Below are 17,735 nucleotides of genomic sequence, written 5' to 3'. Positions count from 1 at the left end.
TCGGGGTCGCTGAGATGAATACTGACACTCCGGATTTTTACTATCAGGAGACAAACCACGTGGGGATAAGACACCCCAGGAACCATTAGGGGTGGGGGGCGGGGGGCTTGAGATATTAAAATCATCAAAGTACATACATTTTTGGGTTGCTGAGATGAATAGTGACACTCCAATTTTTTTAAGTCCAAGTTCAGACCCTTTGGCGTGGGGGCGAGGGGGAAGTGATATATACATGTAATCGAAAATTGTGTCGAATACGTAGTTTTCGGGGTCGCCAAAGTGAATAGCGACACTCCGGATTTTTAGTATCAGAAGACAAACCACGTGGGGATAAGACACCCCAGGAACCATAAGGGGCGGGGGGTCAGGGCTGGCCATAAATATAAATAAACGAAAATAGTGTCGAATCCATACTTTTCGGGGTCGCTTAGATGAACAGTGACATCCCGGGAAATTCTTAATTTCAAGTTCAGCCCCCTCTAGGGTGGGAGGTAAGGAGGAGTGATATATAAAAATAATCGTAATTAGTGTCGAATCCACAGTTTTTAGGGTCGCTGAGGTGAATAGTGGCACTCTGGACTTTTAAGGTCCAAATTAAGGCCCCTTTTGTGGTGAGTGGTTAGGAAGGGAGTTAGATATAAAATAATCGAAAATAATGTCACATCCATGGTTTAAAGTGTCGCTTAAATGAGGAGTGACACTCCGGTTGTCGTTAAGTCCAAGTTGATCCCCAATTGCCAGGCGGGTGAGAAGGAGTCAAGAACAGAAAATATCCAAATGACCGAGATTAAGGATGTTTTTTTCTACGTTCCAGTATAACTGTCAGCAGAACTTAATACAAATATTACCTATTACCTGAAAAAAATACTAAGGGGGAAAGACACCCCTTGAATCCTTAGATAAGGGTACGAAATGTAATTAAGACTGAAAATGCCCGATATTAGTGTTGAATCCATACGTTTCGGGACTACGGGAACAATTTCAAACAAACTTGGTCACTTATGACTTATTATCAGGAGACAAAATGCGTGGATGTATGACAACCCTAGCACACCTACGACGGGATGAGGTGTAGAAATAATCGAAAATAGTGTCGAATCCATTCTTTTCGGGGTCGCTGAGATGAATAGTAACGCTCCAATTTTTTTAGAAGTCAAAATTCTGCCTCCTTTCGCATAGCGGTGAGAAAAAGTGAAAAACAAAATTTCGAAAATGACCGAGAGAATGGACGCATGTGTGTATACTGGATCTACTGTCTCGAGAAATATACCCTAGGGGTAAGAGACTCCTAGCCTCTAAAGTAGGGGCGAAATGTAAATATTAACCAAAAATGACCGAAATTTGTGTCTAATCCATAGTTTTCGGGGTCGCTGAGATGAACTGTAACACTCTGGATGCCGTTTAAGATAAAGCTCAGTCCTACTCGGCAGGCGGATGAGAACTGGCAAAAAATTGAAAACGTCCAAAGGGACAGAGTTTAAGGATGTGTGTATGTTTTAGCATATCTCTCAATCAAACTTGGTATGCACATGACTTACTATATAGAAAACATTACTGTGGAGGTCAGATACACCTAGTCCCCGCTGGTGTTGGGGAATGAGAGGGGCTGACGTGCAAAAATAAGGAAAATAACCAATATTAATGTCGAAATCCATTGCTTATGTGTCGCTGATACGAACTGTGACGCTGTGGATAGCGTTTAAGTCCACGTTCAGCCTCCATCGAGGCAGGAGCTGAGAAGGGCTTAAACGTAAATAGTTTAAAATGACCGAGATTAGTGTTTACTCGATAATTAAATAATCTAAAACTTGAAGTCATATACATCTAAATAACTATAAAACTACATGATAAGTCGTAAAATCAACATCTCAAAAAGAATTCTATAAGCATTCACTTCACACTCAACTAACTGGTAATACAAATACTAAAAGTAAACATTCAAAAACTATCCGGGCAACGCCGGGTACTACAGCTAGTATATATATAAAAGTCATTGTATGTATGTGGGTGGGTGGGTGGGTTTGTACCACATCTCCTCCCAAACCACTGGAGCGATTTCAACCAAATTTGATACACTTATGACTTGGTATCAGGAGACAAACCGCGTTGGGGTAAGACATCCCTAACACCCCTCGGGGCGGGGGGGGGGGGCGAGGGGGTCATATATAAAAATAAATGAAAATAGTGTCGAATACATACTTTTCGGGGTCACTGAGATGAATAGTGACACTCCAATTTTTTTAAAGTCCAAGTTTAGCCCCCCTTTGTGGTGGGGGCGAGGGGGGAGTGATATATACAAATAATCGAAAATAATGTTGAATACATAGTTTTAGGGGTCGCCAAAGTGAATAGCGACACTCCGGATTTTCAGTATCAGGAGACAAACTACGTGGGGGTAAGACACGCCAGGAACCCTTAGGGGCGCGGGGCGAGGGGGGTCATAAATAAAAATAAATGAAAATAGTGTCGAATCCACACTTTTCGGGGTCGCTGAGATGAATAGTGGCACTCCGATAAAGTCCAAGTTCAGCCCCCTTTGGGGTGGGGGCGAGGGGGGAGTGATATATACAAATAATCGAAAATAGTGTCAAATACATAGTTTTCGGGGTCGCCAAAGTGAATAGCGACACTCCAGATTTTTGGTATCAGGAGACAAACCACGTGGGGGTAAGACACCCCAGAAACCCTTAGGGGCGGGGGGCGAGGGGGGTCATATATAAATATAAATGAAAATAGTGTCGAATCCATACTTTTCGGGATCGCTGAGATGAATAGTGACACTCCAATTTTTTTAAAGTTTAAGTTCAGCCCCTTTGGGGTGGGGGCGAGGCGGGGAGTGATATATATAAATAATCGAAAATAATGTCGAATACATAATTTTCGGGGTCGCCAAAGTGAATAGCGACACTCCGGATTTTTGGTATCAGGAGACAAACCACGTGGGGGTAAGACATTCCAGGAACCCTTAGGGGCGGGGGGCGAGGGGGGTCATATATAAACATAAATGAAAATAGTGTCGAATCCATACTTTTCGGGGTCGCTGAGATGAATAGTGACACTCCAATTTTTTTTTAAGTCCAAGTCAGCCCCCTTTGAGGTGGGGGCGAGGGGGGAGTGATATATACAAATAATCGAAAATAATGTCGAATACATAGTTTTTGGGGTCGCCAAAGTGAATAGCGACAATCCGGATTTTCAGTATCAGGTGACAAACCACGTGGGGGTGAGACACGCCAGGAACCCTTAGGGGTGGGGGGCGAGGGGGTCATAAATAAAAATAAACGAAAATAGTGTCGAATCCATACTTTTCGGGGTCGCTGAGATGAATAGTGACACTCCGATTTTTTTAAAAGTCCAAGTTCAGCCCCCCTTTATTGTGGGGGTGAGGGGGGAGTGATATATACAAATAATCGAAAATAGTGTCAAATACATATTTTTCGGGGTCGCCAAAGTGAATAGCGACCTTCCGGATTTTTGGTATCAGGAGACAAACCACGTGGGGGTAAGACACCCCAGGAACCCTTAGGGGCGGGGGGCGAGGGGGGTCATATATAAAAATAAACGAAAATAGTGTCGAATCCATACTTTTCGGGGTCGCTGAGATGAATAGTTACACTCCGAATTTTTTAAAAGTCCATGTTCAGCCCCCTTTGGAGTAGGGCCGAGGGGGGAGTGATATATACACATAATCGAAAATAGTGTCGAGTCCATACTTTTCGTGATCGCTTAGGTGAATGGTGACATCCCGAGAATTTTTAAATTCCAAGTTCAGCCCCTTTAGGGTGGGGGACAAGGGGGGAGTGATGTATAAAAATAATCGAAAAGAATGTAGAGTACTCTTCGGGGTCGCTGAGATGAATACTGACACTCCGGATTTTTACTATCAGGAGACAAACCACGTGGGGATAAGACACCCCAGGAACCATTAGGGGTGGGGGGCGGGGGGCTTGAGATATTAAAATCATCAAAGTACATACATTTTTGGGTTGCTGAGATGAATAGTGACACTCCAATTTTTTTAAGTCCAAGTTCAGACCCTTTGGCGTGGGGGCGAGGGGGAAGTGATATATACATGTAATCGAAAATTGTGTCGAATACGTAGTTTTCGGGGTCGCCAGAGTGAATAGCGACACTCCGGATTTTTAGTATCAGAAGACAAACCACGTGGGGATAAGACACCCCAGGAACCATAAGGGGCGGGGGGTCAGGGCTGGCCATAAATATAAATAAACGAAAATAGTGTCGAATCCATACTTTTCGGGGTCGCTTAGATGAACAGTGACATCCCGGGAAATTCTTAATTTCAAGTTCAGCCCCCTCTAGGGTGGGAGGTAAGGAGGAGTGATATATAAAAATAATCGTAATTAGTGTCGAATCCACAGTTTTTAGGGTCGCTGAGGTGAATAGTGGCACTCTGGACTTTTAAGGTCCAAATTAAGGCCCCTTTTGTGGTGAGTGGTTAGGAAGGGAGTTAGATATAAAATAATCGAAAATAATGTCACATCCATGGTTTAAAGTGTCGCTTAAATGAGGAGTGACACTCCGGTTGTCGTTAAGTCCAAGTTGATCCCCAATTGCCAGGCGGGTGAGAAGGAGTCAAGAACAGAAAATATCCAAATGACCGAGATTAAGGATGTTTTTTTCTACGTTCCAGTATAACTGTCAGCAGAACTTAATACAAATATTACCTATTACCTGAAAAAAATACTAAGGGGGAAAGACACCCCTTGAATCCTTAGATAAGGGTACGAAATGTAATTAAGACTGAAAATGCCCGATATTAGTGTTGAATCCATACGTTTCGGGGTCGCTGAGATGAATAGTAACGCTCCAATTTTTTTAGAAGTCAAAATTCTGCCTCCTTTCGCATAGCGGTGAGAAAAAGTGAAAAACAAAATTTCGAAAATGACCGAGAGAATGGACGCATGTGTGTATACTGGATCTACTGTCTCGAGAAATATACCCTAGGGGTAAGAGACTCCTAGCCTCTAAAGTAGGGGCGAAATGTAAATATTAACCAAAAATGACCGAAATTTGTGTCTAATCCATAGTTTTCGGGGTCGCTGAGATGAACTGTAACACTCTGGATGCCGTTTAAGATAAAGCTCAGTCCTACTCGGCAGGCGGATGAGAACTGGCAAAAAATTGAAAACGTCCAAAGGGACAGAGTTTAAGGATGTGTGTATGTTTTAGCATATCTCTCAATCAAACTTGGTATGCACATGACTTACTATATAGAAAACATTACTGTGGAGGTCAGATACACCTAGTCCCCACTGGTGTTGGGGAATGAGAGGGGCTGACGTGCAAAAATAAGGAAAATAACCAATATTAATGTCGAAATCCATTGCTTATGTGTCGCTGATACGAACTGTGACGCTGTGGATAGCGTTTAAGTCCACGTTCAGCCTCCATCGAGGCAGGAGCTGAGAAGGGCTTAAACGTAAATAGTTTAAAATGACCGAGATTAGTGTTTACTCGATAATTAAATAATCTAAAACTTGAAGTCATATACATCTAAATAACTATAAAACTACATGATAAGTCGTAAAATCAACATCTCAAAAAGAATTCTATAAGCATTCACTTCACACTCAACTAACTGGTAATACAAATATTAAATGTAAACATTCAAAAACTATCCGGGCAAAGCCGGGTACTACAGCTAGTTTAGAAATAAAGCCGTGAGGAGTATATATCATCTGCATATATGAACAGCTGGTCACCAGCTAGTCATTGGTATAGCAGTTGAAGAAAACTGGAACCAAGACGCTCTCCTGAGATAGGCCATTTTACTTTGCTCTTCAACGACTGCGCTGACATTGATAGTCAACAAAAAGACCTGCAGTTTTGATGGAGAGTGGTGATAAGTCTAGTTAGATGGAAGTCTTTGATTAGATTGAACAACTTGACGTAGAGTAACCGGTGATTAACAGTGTCATACGCTGCTTTAGATCCAAAGATCTACCCTGTCAGCTGCTGAGTTTCAAACCCATCCTCTATTAACTATTCCGCATGCGAAACAGTCGCCATCGTCTGTCGAGGAATGGTACAATACAATTAATACGGAACTTGGAAGACCGAATCCTCGAGTCAAGGACCTCATCAGTTTACTAAATAAAGAAGCAGAGAGAATAGCATGTGCACTAATTAGGGTTCAGCTTAACAAGGAAGGTAAACGAATGAGTTCCTATATTGCCCGGTAGTGCCTCAACTGACGTCTGCCTCGTGCTTACCAGATTTCAACATGGCGGTCAGCGCTGGGTTTGACTGACTGCTGATCAAAGGAGTTGTCCTCAGCTTTCCATTCTGTAAGTGTCCTATTATTTGTTACTGTGCCGTGATGCAGTTCGACTTGTATGTTCCGTTGCTGAGGCAGTGTTTGTTGTTGACATGTGACTCGAAGTGTGTACCCAACATTCACGAATCTTTCCTTTCTTGAATCGATCCCTGCACTCGTCGAAGGTTCGGAACTTCTCGTGATCATCCTTCACGTTTATTAAGAGATAATACTCTTGCCACTTTGCCCCTTCAAACAATAATTACCCCACCATGACCACAATTCGGAATCTTTCTCGAGACTGCGACGGTGCTGTCAGGATTTATGAGCTGTGCAGGTACAGAATTATACTCACGTCCTCCTTGAAGTGGACTGTAGAACATTGCAGCAACGTTCCCATCAGCTTGTGCGGGTTCCACGTCACTGAGTCCGCCCTGGAACATAAAAATGCGAGTGTTACTACAAATGTTCAAATATATCTACTCATGGATTTGAAGAAATATTTACTTGAAATCGACTTTCAGCCTATTAGGTCGTGTTACATACATTTAGTACGTATTACATATAGAAATATGTTAAGTACAGAACAAAAATTACCAACCGGCCACCAGTGGGATCCGAACCCACAATCTCCCAATTTTGCGTCGGTTGCTCTACCAATTCAGCTATGTTGGCGTACATAATGTTTGTGCTGTTGGAAAGGATCTAGCACTACTGCCATCTCTATGTTTCCTATTATTTGTTACTGTACCATGATGCAATTGAACTTGTATGTTCCGACGCTGAGGCAGTGTTTGTTGTTGACATGTTGGTAAAGCAACCGACGCGAAGTCGGGAGGTTGTGGGTTCGGATCCCACGGGTGTCCGGTTGACCAGTTTTTTTCTGTACGTAACTTCTCAAATACGTACTAAATGTACGTAACACGACCTAATAGGTTGAAAGTCGATTTAGATTACAATGCGGTCGTGAAAATTCAATATTCATTTACTTGGCCTTCTTCTTCTTCTTCTTCTTTATCTGTTTATCCTTGAGGGTTGGTTTTTCCATAGGACTCAGCGAGGGACCACACCTCTACCGCCGCAAGGGCAGTGTTCTGGAGCTTCAGACTCTGGGTCAGGGATACAGCTGGGGAGGCTTAGTGGATCCCGTTCCAGCCCTCGTACCATGTTTCAAATTTCGTGGCAGAGCCAGGAATCGAACCCGGGCCTCCAGGGGTAACAGCTAATCACACTAACCACTACACCACAGACGCGGACTTTTTATCATTTATATACGTAAGGAAACATAAAGTCAGTCTCTGTGGTGTAGTGGTTAGTGTGATTAGGTGCCACGCCTGGAGGCCCGGGTTCGATTCCCGGCTCTGTCACGAAATTTGAAAAGTGGTACGAGGGCTGGAACGGGGTCCACTCAGCCTCGGGAGGTCAACTGTGTAGAGGTGGGTTCGATTCCCACCTGAGCCATCCTGGAAGTGGCTTTCCGTGGTTTCTCACTCCTCCTCCAGGCAAATGCCGGGATGGTACCTAACTTAAGGCCACGGCCGCTTCCTTCCCTCTTCCTTGTCTATCTCTTCCAATCTTCCCGTCCCCCCTCAAGGCCCAGTTCAGCATAGCAGGTGAGGCAGCCTGGGCGAGGTACTGGTCATCCTCCGCAGTTGTATCTCCGACCCAGAATCTGAAGCTCCAGAGACTCCTTGAGACTGTAGAGGTAGGATCCCTCGCTGAGTCCGAGGGAAAAAACGACCCTGGAGGGTAAACAGATAAAGGAGAAGGAGCAGAAGAAGAAAGATCGTTCGTCCCAAAATGTCAGGATAATAAGATAATATACATCATCCGTTAAGTTATATGCGTGCCTTTGCTGGCGGGACCTAGTGTTTACAGTGCACTATATCTTCTGGTATGGGCTAGACCAATTTTGTTACTTTCATTGATATGTTCCCAGTCTTATCCTTGGCTTTTACAATATGAAAGTGACTGAGGTATGAGCGGTGCCAGTAATGCCATTCCTTATGCACCCAGTCCCTGTTATGAATGGTGTGAAAATGTTGCTCATAGGGTCGGTTGATGCGTGCATTTCAGTGGGCTTGGCAGACTGATATGTAATAGCAACTTCTGGCTCGGTGAGGAAAGCAACGACAAACTACCTCACTCCTCATTTCACTAGCACGCCTCTTCAGTGATGCCTTGGCCATCTATGGCAGCTGATGGCGGAGCTGTTGAGGATCCAACCAGCCTTAGGGCTGAGGACTGAACACATATATATATATATATATATGCATAAGTCATAGTTTATCAAATTTGGTTGAGAGCTATATACACACACATTCTTCCGTAATCTCTGTCATTTTGTATATTATCTTTTGCACCCCTTTACGGTTTACGGTCATCTTCTCAGAATTAACTCTAATACATTAAACAAACAAATGTTTGACTTGTTCCGTAATCGCAAAACAAAACCCAACTGGTTTAAAGAAAATTAAATAGACCTAGTAGAATTAAAAATGATAGTAAAATCACTATTCGCTCGAGCAGCTAAAGTAATAACTAAAGACGAAAATATAAGTTTCCAAGACAAATCTACATTAAAAGCCAAACCTATTATCGCGGAAGACGAGAAGAAACGAAGATCGGAAAGAATGAAGAAATACTGGGCAGTGAGAAAAGAACAACACACAAAGAACTGATTGATTGAACGTAGCGGCCTACACCGAAGAGGACGAAACGAAATTAATAATAATAATAATAATAATAATAATAATAATAATAATAATAATAATAATAATAATAATAATAATAATAAGTCGTAAGTGCACATTTTGTGCGACACTTGTATTCATTTTCAAAGTGAATTTTATTCTGCATGTCATTTCATAACCTGAAGATGTCGACTTTATTGGACGAAACATGTAATTCTATATCTAATAACGTTAAATAACGTTTAAAAATTTTAATAACGTTTTGTTTGACAGACAGGAAAGTTTTCACGTTCTCGCAAGTCATGTATAGTCTACAATTTTTAAATTCCAAGAACTTAATTCACTGCTATTTTCTTGAATAGGTTCTCATTTACGAACTTCGACGTTTCCATACGTGAGTCGTAGTGGAAGAAACTCTAAGCTGACTGACAAACACGATGACCTTTATCAGCATTGCTTAGATTAGAAGTTGGAACTTCTGGAACGGGGCAACTCCTTCCTTCGTCAGTGTACCGCATTGGCTGCGACTTTTGCCATTGTGTGTGGACTAATGATGTTGGTACATCAAGCTGAATGCGGTTGTTTCTATAGGCTGGCATCTGCATCAAGCTAGGCACTCTAACGGGGCGACACTTTAAATATAAAGGCTGTAGGAGACATGATTAATGGCTTCTCTCGTGCTAAGTTACTGGAGCTGCTGTCTACATTCCGATTTAATTGCATCCACTTTAAGGAGTTGAGTTCTAATTACAACTTACTTCAAGCGCTAATTAATACCACGTTCGTCACAGCCGAAGTTTTTGAATTACGTTCGGATTTTACTGAGATATGAATGTAGTTTGATGTTAATGAGTCAATGTTTATGGAAGGGAACGAGTGCTCTGCCTCCTCGTGTAGGAAACATATCTAGAGTTGGTCACGCGGTTTGCGCCGGGCCCGTGGCGAAGGGCTGCGTCTTACCTGGAGGCCCCGTGTTCGATTCCCAGCCAGGTCAGGGATTTTTACCTGGATCTGAGGGCTAGCTCGAGGTCCACTCCGCCGACGTGTTTACATTGAGGAACTATCTGGCGGTGAGATAGAGGCCGTGGTCTATAAAGCAAAAAATAACGGCGTGCCGGTCACAAGGGGAGTTGAGGGTTGTAATAATTTACCAAGAGACATGTTCAATAAATGTTCTACTTCTTTGAAGTTGTTTAAGAAAAGACTAGGTAAACAACTGATAGGAAATCTGCCACCTGGGTGACTGCCCTAAATGCAGACCAGGGGAGAATGACAGAAGGATTCTAGGAAAATGAGGAGTGGTGTAGTTTCCTGATGCTTTCTTCACCGAGCCAGAAGTTGATTAGAATAATAACAACAAGTTGCTATTTGCTAAGTTAAGTTGCTACTTTTCTTTGCTAGTTGCTTTACGTCGCACCGACACAGATAGGTCTTATGGCGACGATGGGACAGGAAAGGGCTGGGAATAGGAAGGAAGCGGCCGTGGCCTTAATTATGTACAGCCCCAGCATTTGCCTGGTGTGAAAATGGGAAACCACAGAAAACCATCTTCAGGGCTGCCGACAGTAGGTTTCGAACCTACTATCTCCCGAATACTGGATACTGGCTGCACTTAAGCGACTGCAGCTATCGAACTCAGTGAAGTTGCTATTACATATCCGTTTATCAAACTGATATAAATGCATGCACCAACCGACCCTATGAGTGACATTTTCACTCCATTTATAACAGGGACTGGTTGCATAGAGAATGACGTTACAAGTGGCAAACCCTAGCCTATCGTAAAAAAAGGTCCCTAAAAGGGGAATCAGGAGTCTAAAATTGGAAGTATGGGTTGATGACTATGGCTCCCCTAGTTGGGTCTGGCATTGTTTCCACTTGTGCCAGGCTTCTTGCTTTCATTTTTCGTATCCGACCTCCCTTGTCCAGCTCTAGTTCTCTTCCGGTCCCGAGGCCTAGGGAGCCTTTCATTTTCACTCCCTTCATGGCCCTTGTCTTTCTTTGGCTGATCCCTTCCATTTTCCCTCTTATTAATGCTAATACAGAATGGTTGCCCAGTTGTACTTCCTCTTAAAACAATAATCACTACCACCACAAGACACCTCGTAATCTGCAGGCTTTTGGGCTTGTCAGCGGTCGCTTGGTAGGCCATTACCCTTCGGGCCTATTGTGCCATAGCGCTTGGCTTGATTTGGTTTTAGCTGTGAGGGCAAGGTTGAAGGGAAAGATGGACGTCAGTGGAGAAGCAGTGTTGCCAGGTCTCCCGAAATTTCAGGAGATCTCCCGATTTTTTGCAACACACCAGAAAACGCGAAAAAATCTCCCAATTTGTTCCCATCCAAATTTAAGGAAAATGAATATACATGTTTAATGGTTTTTTTTTTTGCCGAAAACTTCTTCTTGTCTCACTGCGTGATGTTTTATCGATAACATCACTCGTTAGGTACTTCGCACATTCATTTTAGGCTCAAATCACGTAAACTCTCCCCTCTTATTGAACTTAAAACTCACGCTTGACTGCATCATTCGAAGGGAAATCACCGATCCGCATATAGAATACAAAATCTGCATCCTGCTACGACTTCAAAATTGGCACACAATTTCTACGCCTGATGAATCCACAGGAAGATTGGGGAGAATAATAATAATAATAATAATAATAATAATAATAATAATAATAATTGTTGTAACCAAGGTTGAAATTCACAAAACACAACTTTTATTGCTTCACTTTATGATATTTACACAAATAACTGAAATTTATTTTGAAGCAAAAAAGAATATTGAATCTTGAGAAAAGTCTGTCTTTATACAATATGTACAGGTTTGCAGTCTTTATATACACTTCTATCTTGAAAAGATAGTCTTTGTGAATTGACACGTTGATAGTCGAGAACTATCTGGCACACTAACATAAATGTTCATGAGAGTCCTTGTTTGTTGAAGTGCCTGAATTCCTAAAAAGCAAGTTCAATTGATTGAAGAAATTCCACCTAGCGAAACTAAGGGAGCTTGCATAACTTAGGGAATGAAAATGGCTTGTAAAAGAATTACGGGACTTAGGCAGCGGAAACAGGTAAGGGAGCGGTGACCAGAGGTGAAACCTCGTACTGCCAGAAATTCAGTCCACCTGGTCGAAGCACATTTTCAAGAGGAGTAGCCTCCGTGCTCGACGTAGGGTGTATTCTGGAGCTGGACACCGGGCGAGTGGGCAATTGAGCAGGTAGGGAGCTCCTATTTATAGTACACTCGATGGTCAGGCACGCGCACTGAGGGCTGCGCGTCGAAGCTAGCAGAATGATACACAGGCGCGCGTGCAGCTGGCTGGTGGAGCGAGAAAGGGAGTGCCGGACATACAACACCCTCCCCTCCTAAATACGCCGGTACGGCGTGAAACGGCGGCGGCGCTGGCGGCGACTGCGATGCTGGGGCGGAGCTGCTGATGTGTCTGTTGTATTGTCCGGAGCTGGAACTGGGCGGAGTGGCGCTGTCTCGTCCTGAAAGGAACCCATTGTTATTAAATGATCTAAAGCGCGTTCAGCAATAGATTTATCTGGTTTAGCAATAGCATCAATAGCTGGACAGGGGCGGTAGCGCAGACGTATCTGATCTTGATGGCGGCAGATACGTTTCTCCGTAGTCTGTATCTCGTATAGGCGATGACCCAAAGATCTGCAGATGACTCCAGGTATCCAGAGTGGGTTGGATTTGAATGTCCTGGTGTAGACCTTGTCATTGATGGAGAACTTCGTTGGTGAGGTCTTACGCTGGGCCGGAAGAGGCTGTAACAGAGAAAGTAAAGTTCTGTGAGGTCGTCCATGGAGCTTCTGTGCAGGAGTGATATTGTCAGCGCCTGGTAGAGTTCTGTAGTTGTTTAAGAGTTGGAGCAAGGCTTGGTCTTTAGTTAAGCCTGAAGAGACAGCTTTCTTCATACTTCTTTTAAATGTTTGTACGAAGCGTTCAGCTTCACCATTAGATTGAGGGTGAAAAGGTGGTGCTAGGATATGACGAATGCCATTATGTGTACAAAAGTTCTGAAAAGCAGTAGCTGTAAATTGAGGTCCGTTGTCCGAAATGAGTACTTGTGGTAAACCTTCTGTAGTAAAGATTTTCTGGAGAGCACGAATGGTAGCTGCGGTTGTAGTAGTCGAATGCATATCCACGACATATGGAAAGTTTGACAGTGAATCGATGACTATTAACCACATGGAATTGAGGAAAGGACCTGCGAAATCGATGTGAACTCGTTCCCATGGAGTAGTAGCAGGAGGCCATGAAGCAAGATCAGAAGACGGGGCGTTCTGATTCGTTTGACATTGCTCACAATGACGTATTAGCTTTTCGATGGCGGCATCAATACCGGGCCAGTAGCAGTGTTGACGGGCGAGTTGCTTTGTTCTGGAGATACCCCAATGGCTTTGGTGTAATAACTCGAGAACTTGTTTCTGTAGGCTAAGTGGGATAACCACTCGGAAGATGGTGCCTGCTTCTAGTAGTACAACTCCGGCACGAGTCGTGAGACGATGCTGCATACGATGATAAGGTGCCATGTGGGCAGGAAGTGTGCTCTGAAGAGGCCAACCGTTGCGGATGTAAGTACGTACAGTAGCAAGTGTACTGTCCTTATCCGTAGCTTTAGCTATGCAGGTAGCATCAATAGGAAAACTGGATACAGTATCTTCAAGTTCTATGTCCAACTGAAGACATTCAGATTCTTGAGAATCGAAGGCAGTATCAGGACCAACGGGTAAGCGGGAGAGGGCATCAGCATTACAATGCTGGGATGTGGCTCGATATACAATCTGATAGGAATAATCAGAAAGGAACATGGACCATCTTTGAAGCTTTCTGAGGGAATTCTCTGGGATCTTATTACCAGGATGGAATAAGTGTACGAGAGGCTTATGATCGGTAATGATCAGGAAATGGTGGCCATAAAGATATTCATTGAAACGGCGAATACCAAAGATGATGGCTAAAGCTTCTTTCTCTATCTGTGAGTATCGACGTTGATGGTCATTAAGTGTTTTCGAAGCGAAGGCGATGGGGCGTTCTTGTCCATTACGATCCTTCTGGGAGAGAACTGCACCGACACCGTAGTCTGAAGCGTCAGTAGCTAGCGTGATGATCTTGTCGGGCTGAAAATGAGTGAGTTGTATAGCTTGAATTAAGGCGTTGTTGATTGTTTTCCATGCCTGTTGGCATTGCGGAGTCCACTGAAACTTAACACCTTTTTTACGTAGAGCGTTTAATGGAGCTGCCACTGTAGCGAAGCGTGGAATGAACTTATTATAATAGTTCGCTTTGCCTATGAAGGACTGAAGCTGCTTGAGGTTCTGAGGTGCTGGCATGTTTACTATCGCTGAGACATTCTGTGTACTAGGACGAATTCCATTCTTATCAAGTATATGTCCTAGGTAGTGAACTTGAGGCTGAAAGAAGGTACATTTAGCGAGATTCGCTCGTAGGCCATTGTCTTTCAATTTCTGGAGAAGGAGGCGTAGATTGGTTAGATGTTCCTGATGATCTTTTCCAGTAACAATAATATCATCCAGGTAGTTAGCACAACCGGGAATGGAGGCGGTGAGTTGAGCCAAATAGCGCTGAAAAATAGCCGCTGAGGATGAAACACCGAATGGGAGCCGCTGGAGCTGGAGCAGTCCGAGAGGAGTGTTGAGTGTGAGAAATTTCTTAGATTCTTCGTCTAAAAGTAGCTGGAGATATGCTTCTTTAAGATCAACTCGAGAGAAGAATTGTCCACCAGAGAGACGACGGAATAAGTCTTCCGGACGTGGAATAGGAAAGATATCTGTGTCGAGTTGTGCGTTGACTGTAGATCGAAAATCGCCACAAAGTCGAACATTACCATCAGGTTTCTTGATTACCACGAGTGGAGTAGCCCATTGACTAGAAGTAACTGGTACAACAATTCCAGTTTGTATCCATCTTTCTAATTCTTTCGTGACCTGGTCTTGAAGTGCTAGGGGTACTGGCCGTGCTTTGAGGAAGCGAGGCTTAGCTCCGGATTTCAGCTGTATGTGAGCTGTATAGTCTTTGGCTGTTCCGAGCTGAGAGTCGAAGACTTCAGGAAACTGCGCTAGGAGAGCGGTAACGTCAGAAGTAGGATGCAATGTAGATACGACGTTAATGTTGTCATGTATCTGGAAACCAAATAAGTTAAATAGATCCATGCCCATAATGTTTGATGCAGTGTAGTTGTTAACTACGAGAAGAGGAATGGCCTTCTGAATTCCTTTATAACTAGCCTGAAGCTTGATTTGACCTTTGATGTCAATTTTCTTCTTGTTAAATGTCACGAGCTGGATGTCAGCTGGAGAGCATGAAGGTGAACCTAAGTCGTGGTAGGTAGTCAGGTTAATAATAGAGACAGGAGATCCAGTGTCTAATTGAAAATCGACAGAGCGCTCAGAGAATGAGAGAGGAATGATGATTTTGTGAGAATTCTTTGTGGGAAGAATAAGATTGATCTGATCAACTTCCATGTCTTGGCGGGGCTGTATATGCTTCCGGCGTGCTGCAGTAGTCTTAGCAGGGCGGAGCGAACTTTGACAGACAGTCTTAATGTGTCCAAGTTTATTACATCGTTCACAAGTAGCTTTGAAAAAACGACAGTCACGACGTTCATGATGCTTGAAACAACCTCGGCAGGAAGGCAGGAGTTTCGAGGTGCTTTTAGAATTGGGCTTCCGTGTAGCATTACGAGAGGGAACCTGGCGAGAATGCTTGGTGGAGAGCGCCTTATCCGTACGGTTCACTGTAGCAGAGGACTTGCGGGCCTGAGGCGAGACTTGTGCAACTTCGTGTGGAGAAGCTATGGCTGCGGCAGTCTTGGTAGTAAGCTCATAAACCGTAGCAATACGCTGGACGTCTTCTAATGAAGGGTTACTCTGTTTGACAGCGTCAAAACGTATTTTGTCTTCAGGAGTATGTAAAATTATCATGTCCCGAATGAGAGAATCAGTGTAGGATGAACCACAACCGTCCTTGGAGCAGATGAACTGGCAGGGTTTAGCTAGACCACGCAATTCAGTTATCCATTCAGTATGTGTCTGATGGGGTTGCTTTCTGCTCTGAAAAAATTTATAGCGAGCAGCCACTATGTGAGGAGCTTTGGCATAGTGTTCCGTGAGACGGGCTAAGAGCTGCGTGAAGGGTACCTCAGATAAGTGTTCTTCTGGACTTAATTTACGTAGTAATTCACACGTAGCATTGCCAACCGAACTAAGAAATAGTGCGCGGCGGCGTTGATCATCTGTGACAGAATGGCAGATGAAATGCTGTTGCAAGCGGGCTAAATAAACTGACCATTCTTCCTTAGCCGGATCAAAAGCAGAGAACGGAGGAATAGCTGATGGCTGTGTAGAGACAGAAATAGCTTGAATAGCCTGAATTAATGCTGCCTGTTGTTGTTGCATAAACTGTTGTTGTTGCTGCTGTAAGGCTTGGAAGACCGTAGCGAGTTGTTCCGCAGTAGCCATTGCGAGATGCGTGCAAGAAAGAGTAAGGTAAGCTGTGTGTCAGAACTGGTTGGAGTGTCGTATTTGTTTAGCACGTCGCCGTAGAGTTGACAACTGGGCCTGTTGAATTGTAGTGTCGTGGTTACCTCGTTGCTATAGAGTTGGCGATTGGGGCTGATGACGTGTAGTTTGTTGCTTGTTTACCTCGTCGCTATAGAGTTGGCAACTGGGGTCGAAGAATTGTAGGTTGTTGCGTTTTTACCTCGTCGCCATAGAGTTGTGTTGTAACCAAGGTTGAAATTCACAAAACACAACTTTTATTGCTTCACTTTATGATATTTACACAAATAACTGAAATTTATTTTGAAGCAAAAAAGAATATTGAATCTTGAGAAAAGTCTGTCTTTATACAATATGTACAGGTTTGCAGTCTTTATATACACTTCTATCTTGAAAAGATAGTCTTTGTGAATTGACACGTTGATAGTCGAGAACTATCTGGCACACTAACATAAATGTTCATGAGAGTCCTTGTTTGTTGAAGTGCCTGAATTCCTAAAAAGCAAGTTCAATTGATTGAAGAAATTCCACCTAGCGAAACTAAGGGAGCTTGCATAACTTAGGGAATGAAAATGGCTTGTAAAAGAATTACGGGACTTAGGCAGCGGAAACAGGTAAGGGAGCGGTGACCAGAGGTGAAACCTCGTACTGCCAGAAATTCAGTCCACCTGGTCGAAGCACATTTTCAAGAGGAGTAGCCTCCGTGCTCGACGTAGGGTGTATTCTGGAGCTGGACACCGGGCGAGTGGGCAATTGAGCAGGTAGGGAGCTCCTATTTATAGTACACTCGATGGTCAGGCACGCGCACTGAGGGCTGCGCGTCGAAGCTAGCAGAATGATACACAGGCGCGCGTGCAGCTGGCTGGTGGAGCGAGAAAGGGAGTGCCGGACATACAACAATAATAATAATAGAGTGGCCAGAGAGTAAGGGTGAGTGAAATTATATATTTTTCTGATAACAACTTCACATGACTATTGCATTCTTTAATTTGGTTATATTTTAACATTTCAGTGCTCGAGAAACTACCGAAATTTTCATTAAAACTCCCGGTATTTTATACGTACAATCTACCGATTTTTTAGTTGTAAACCTGGCAACACTGTGGAGAAGATTATCCTCACCGCAAGTATATGTGTGTCTTACAACACGCTCTCGTGGACGATATTTACGACCTCATCGAGTACATATGCCCACTCGACACACAAATAATTAAAGAGCTTGAA

General features: G+C 43.5%; 1 protein-coding gene across 1 annotated transcript in view; it reads right to left on the bottom strand.

The window, feature by feature from the left end:
• The window catches only part of Gad1 (glutamate decarboxylase), a 163,311-nt gene that overhangs the window by 41,158 nt on the left and 104,418 nt on the right, over positions 1-17,735 (bottom strand). Inside the window, exon 7 of the mRNA XM_067148034.2 lies at positions 6,636-6,714. Coding sequence (XP_067004135.1) covers positions 6,636-6,714 — 79 coding nt within the window. The remainder of the gene's footprint in view (positions 1-6,635; positions 6,715-17,735) is intronic.

This window comes from Anabrus simplex, chromosome 5 (genome assembly GCF_040414725.1).
Source record: "Anabrus simplex isolate iqAnaSimp1 chromosome 5, ASM4041472v1, whole genome shotgun sequence".
Taxonomy (NCBI): domain Eukaryota; kingdom Metazoa; phylum Arthropoda; class Insecta; order Orthoptera; family Tettigoniidae; genus Anabrus; species Anabrus simplex.
The sequence above is the reverse complement of the archived record's forward strand: the minus strand, read 5'-3'. Positions and strand labels throughout refer to the sequence as shown.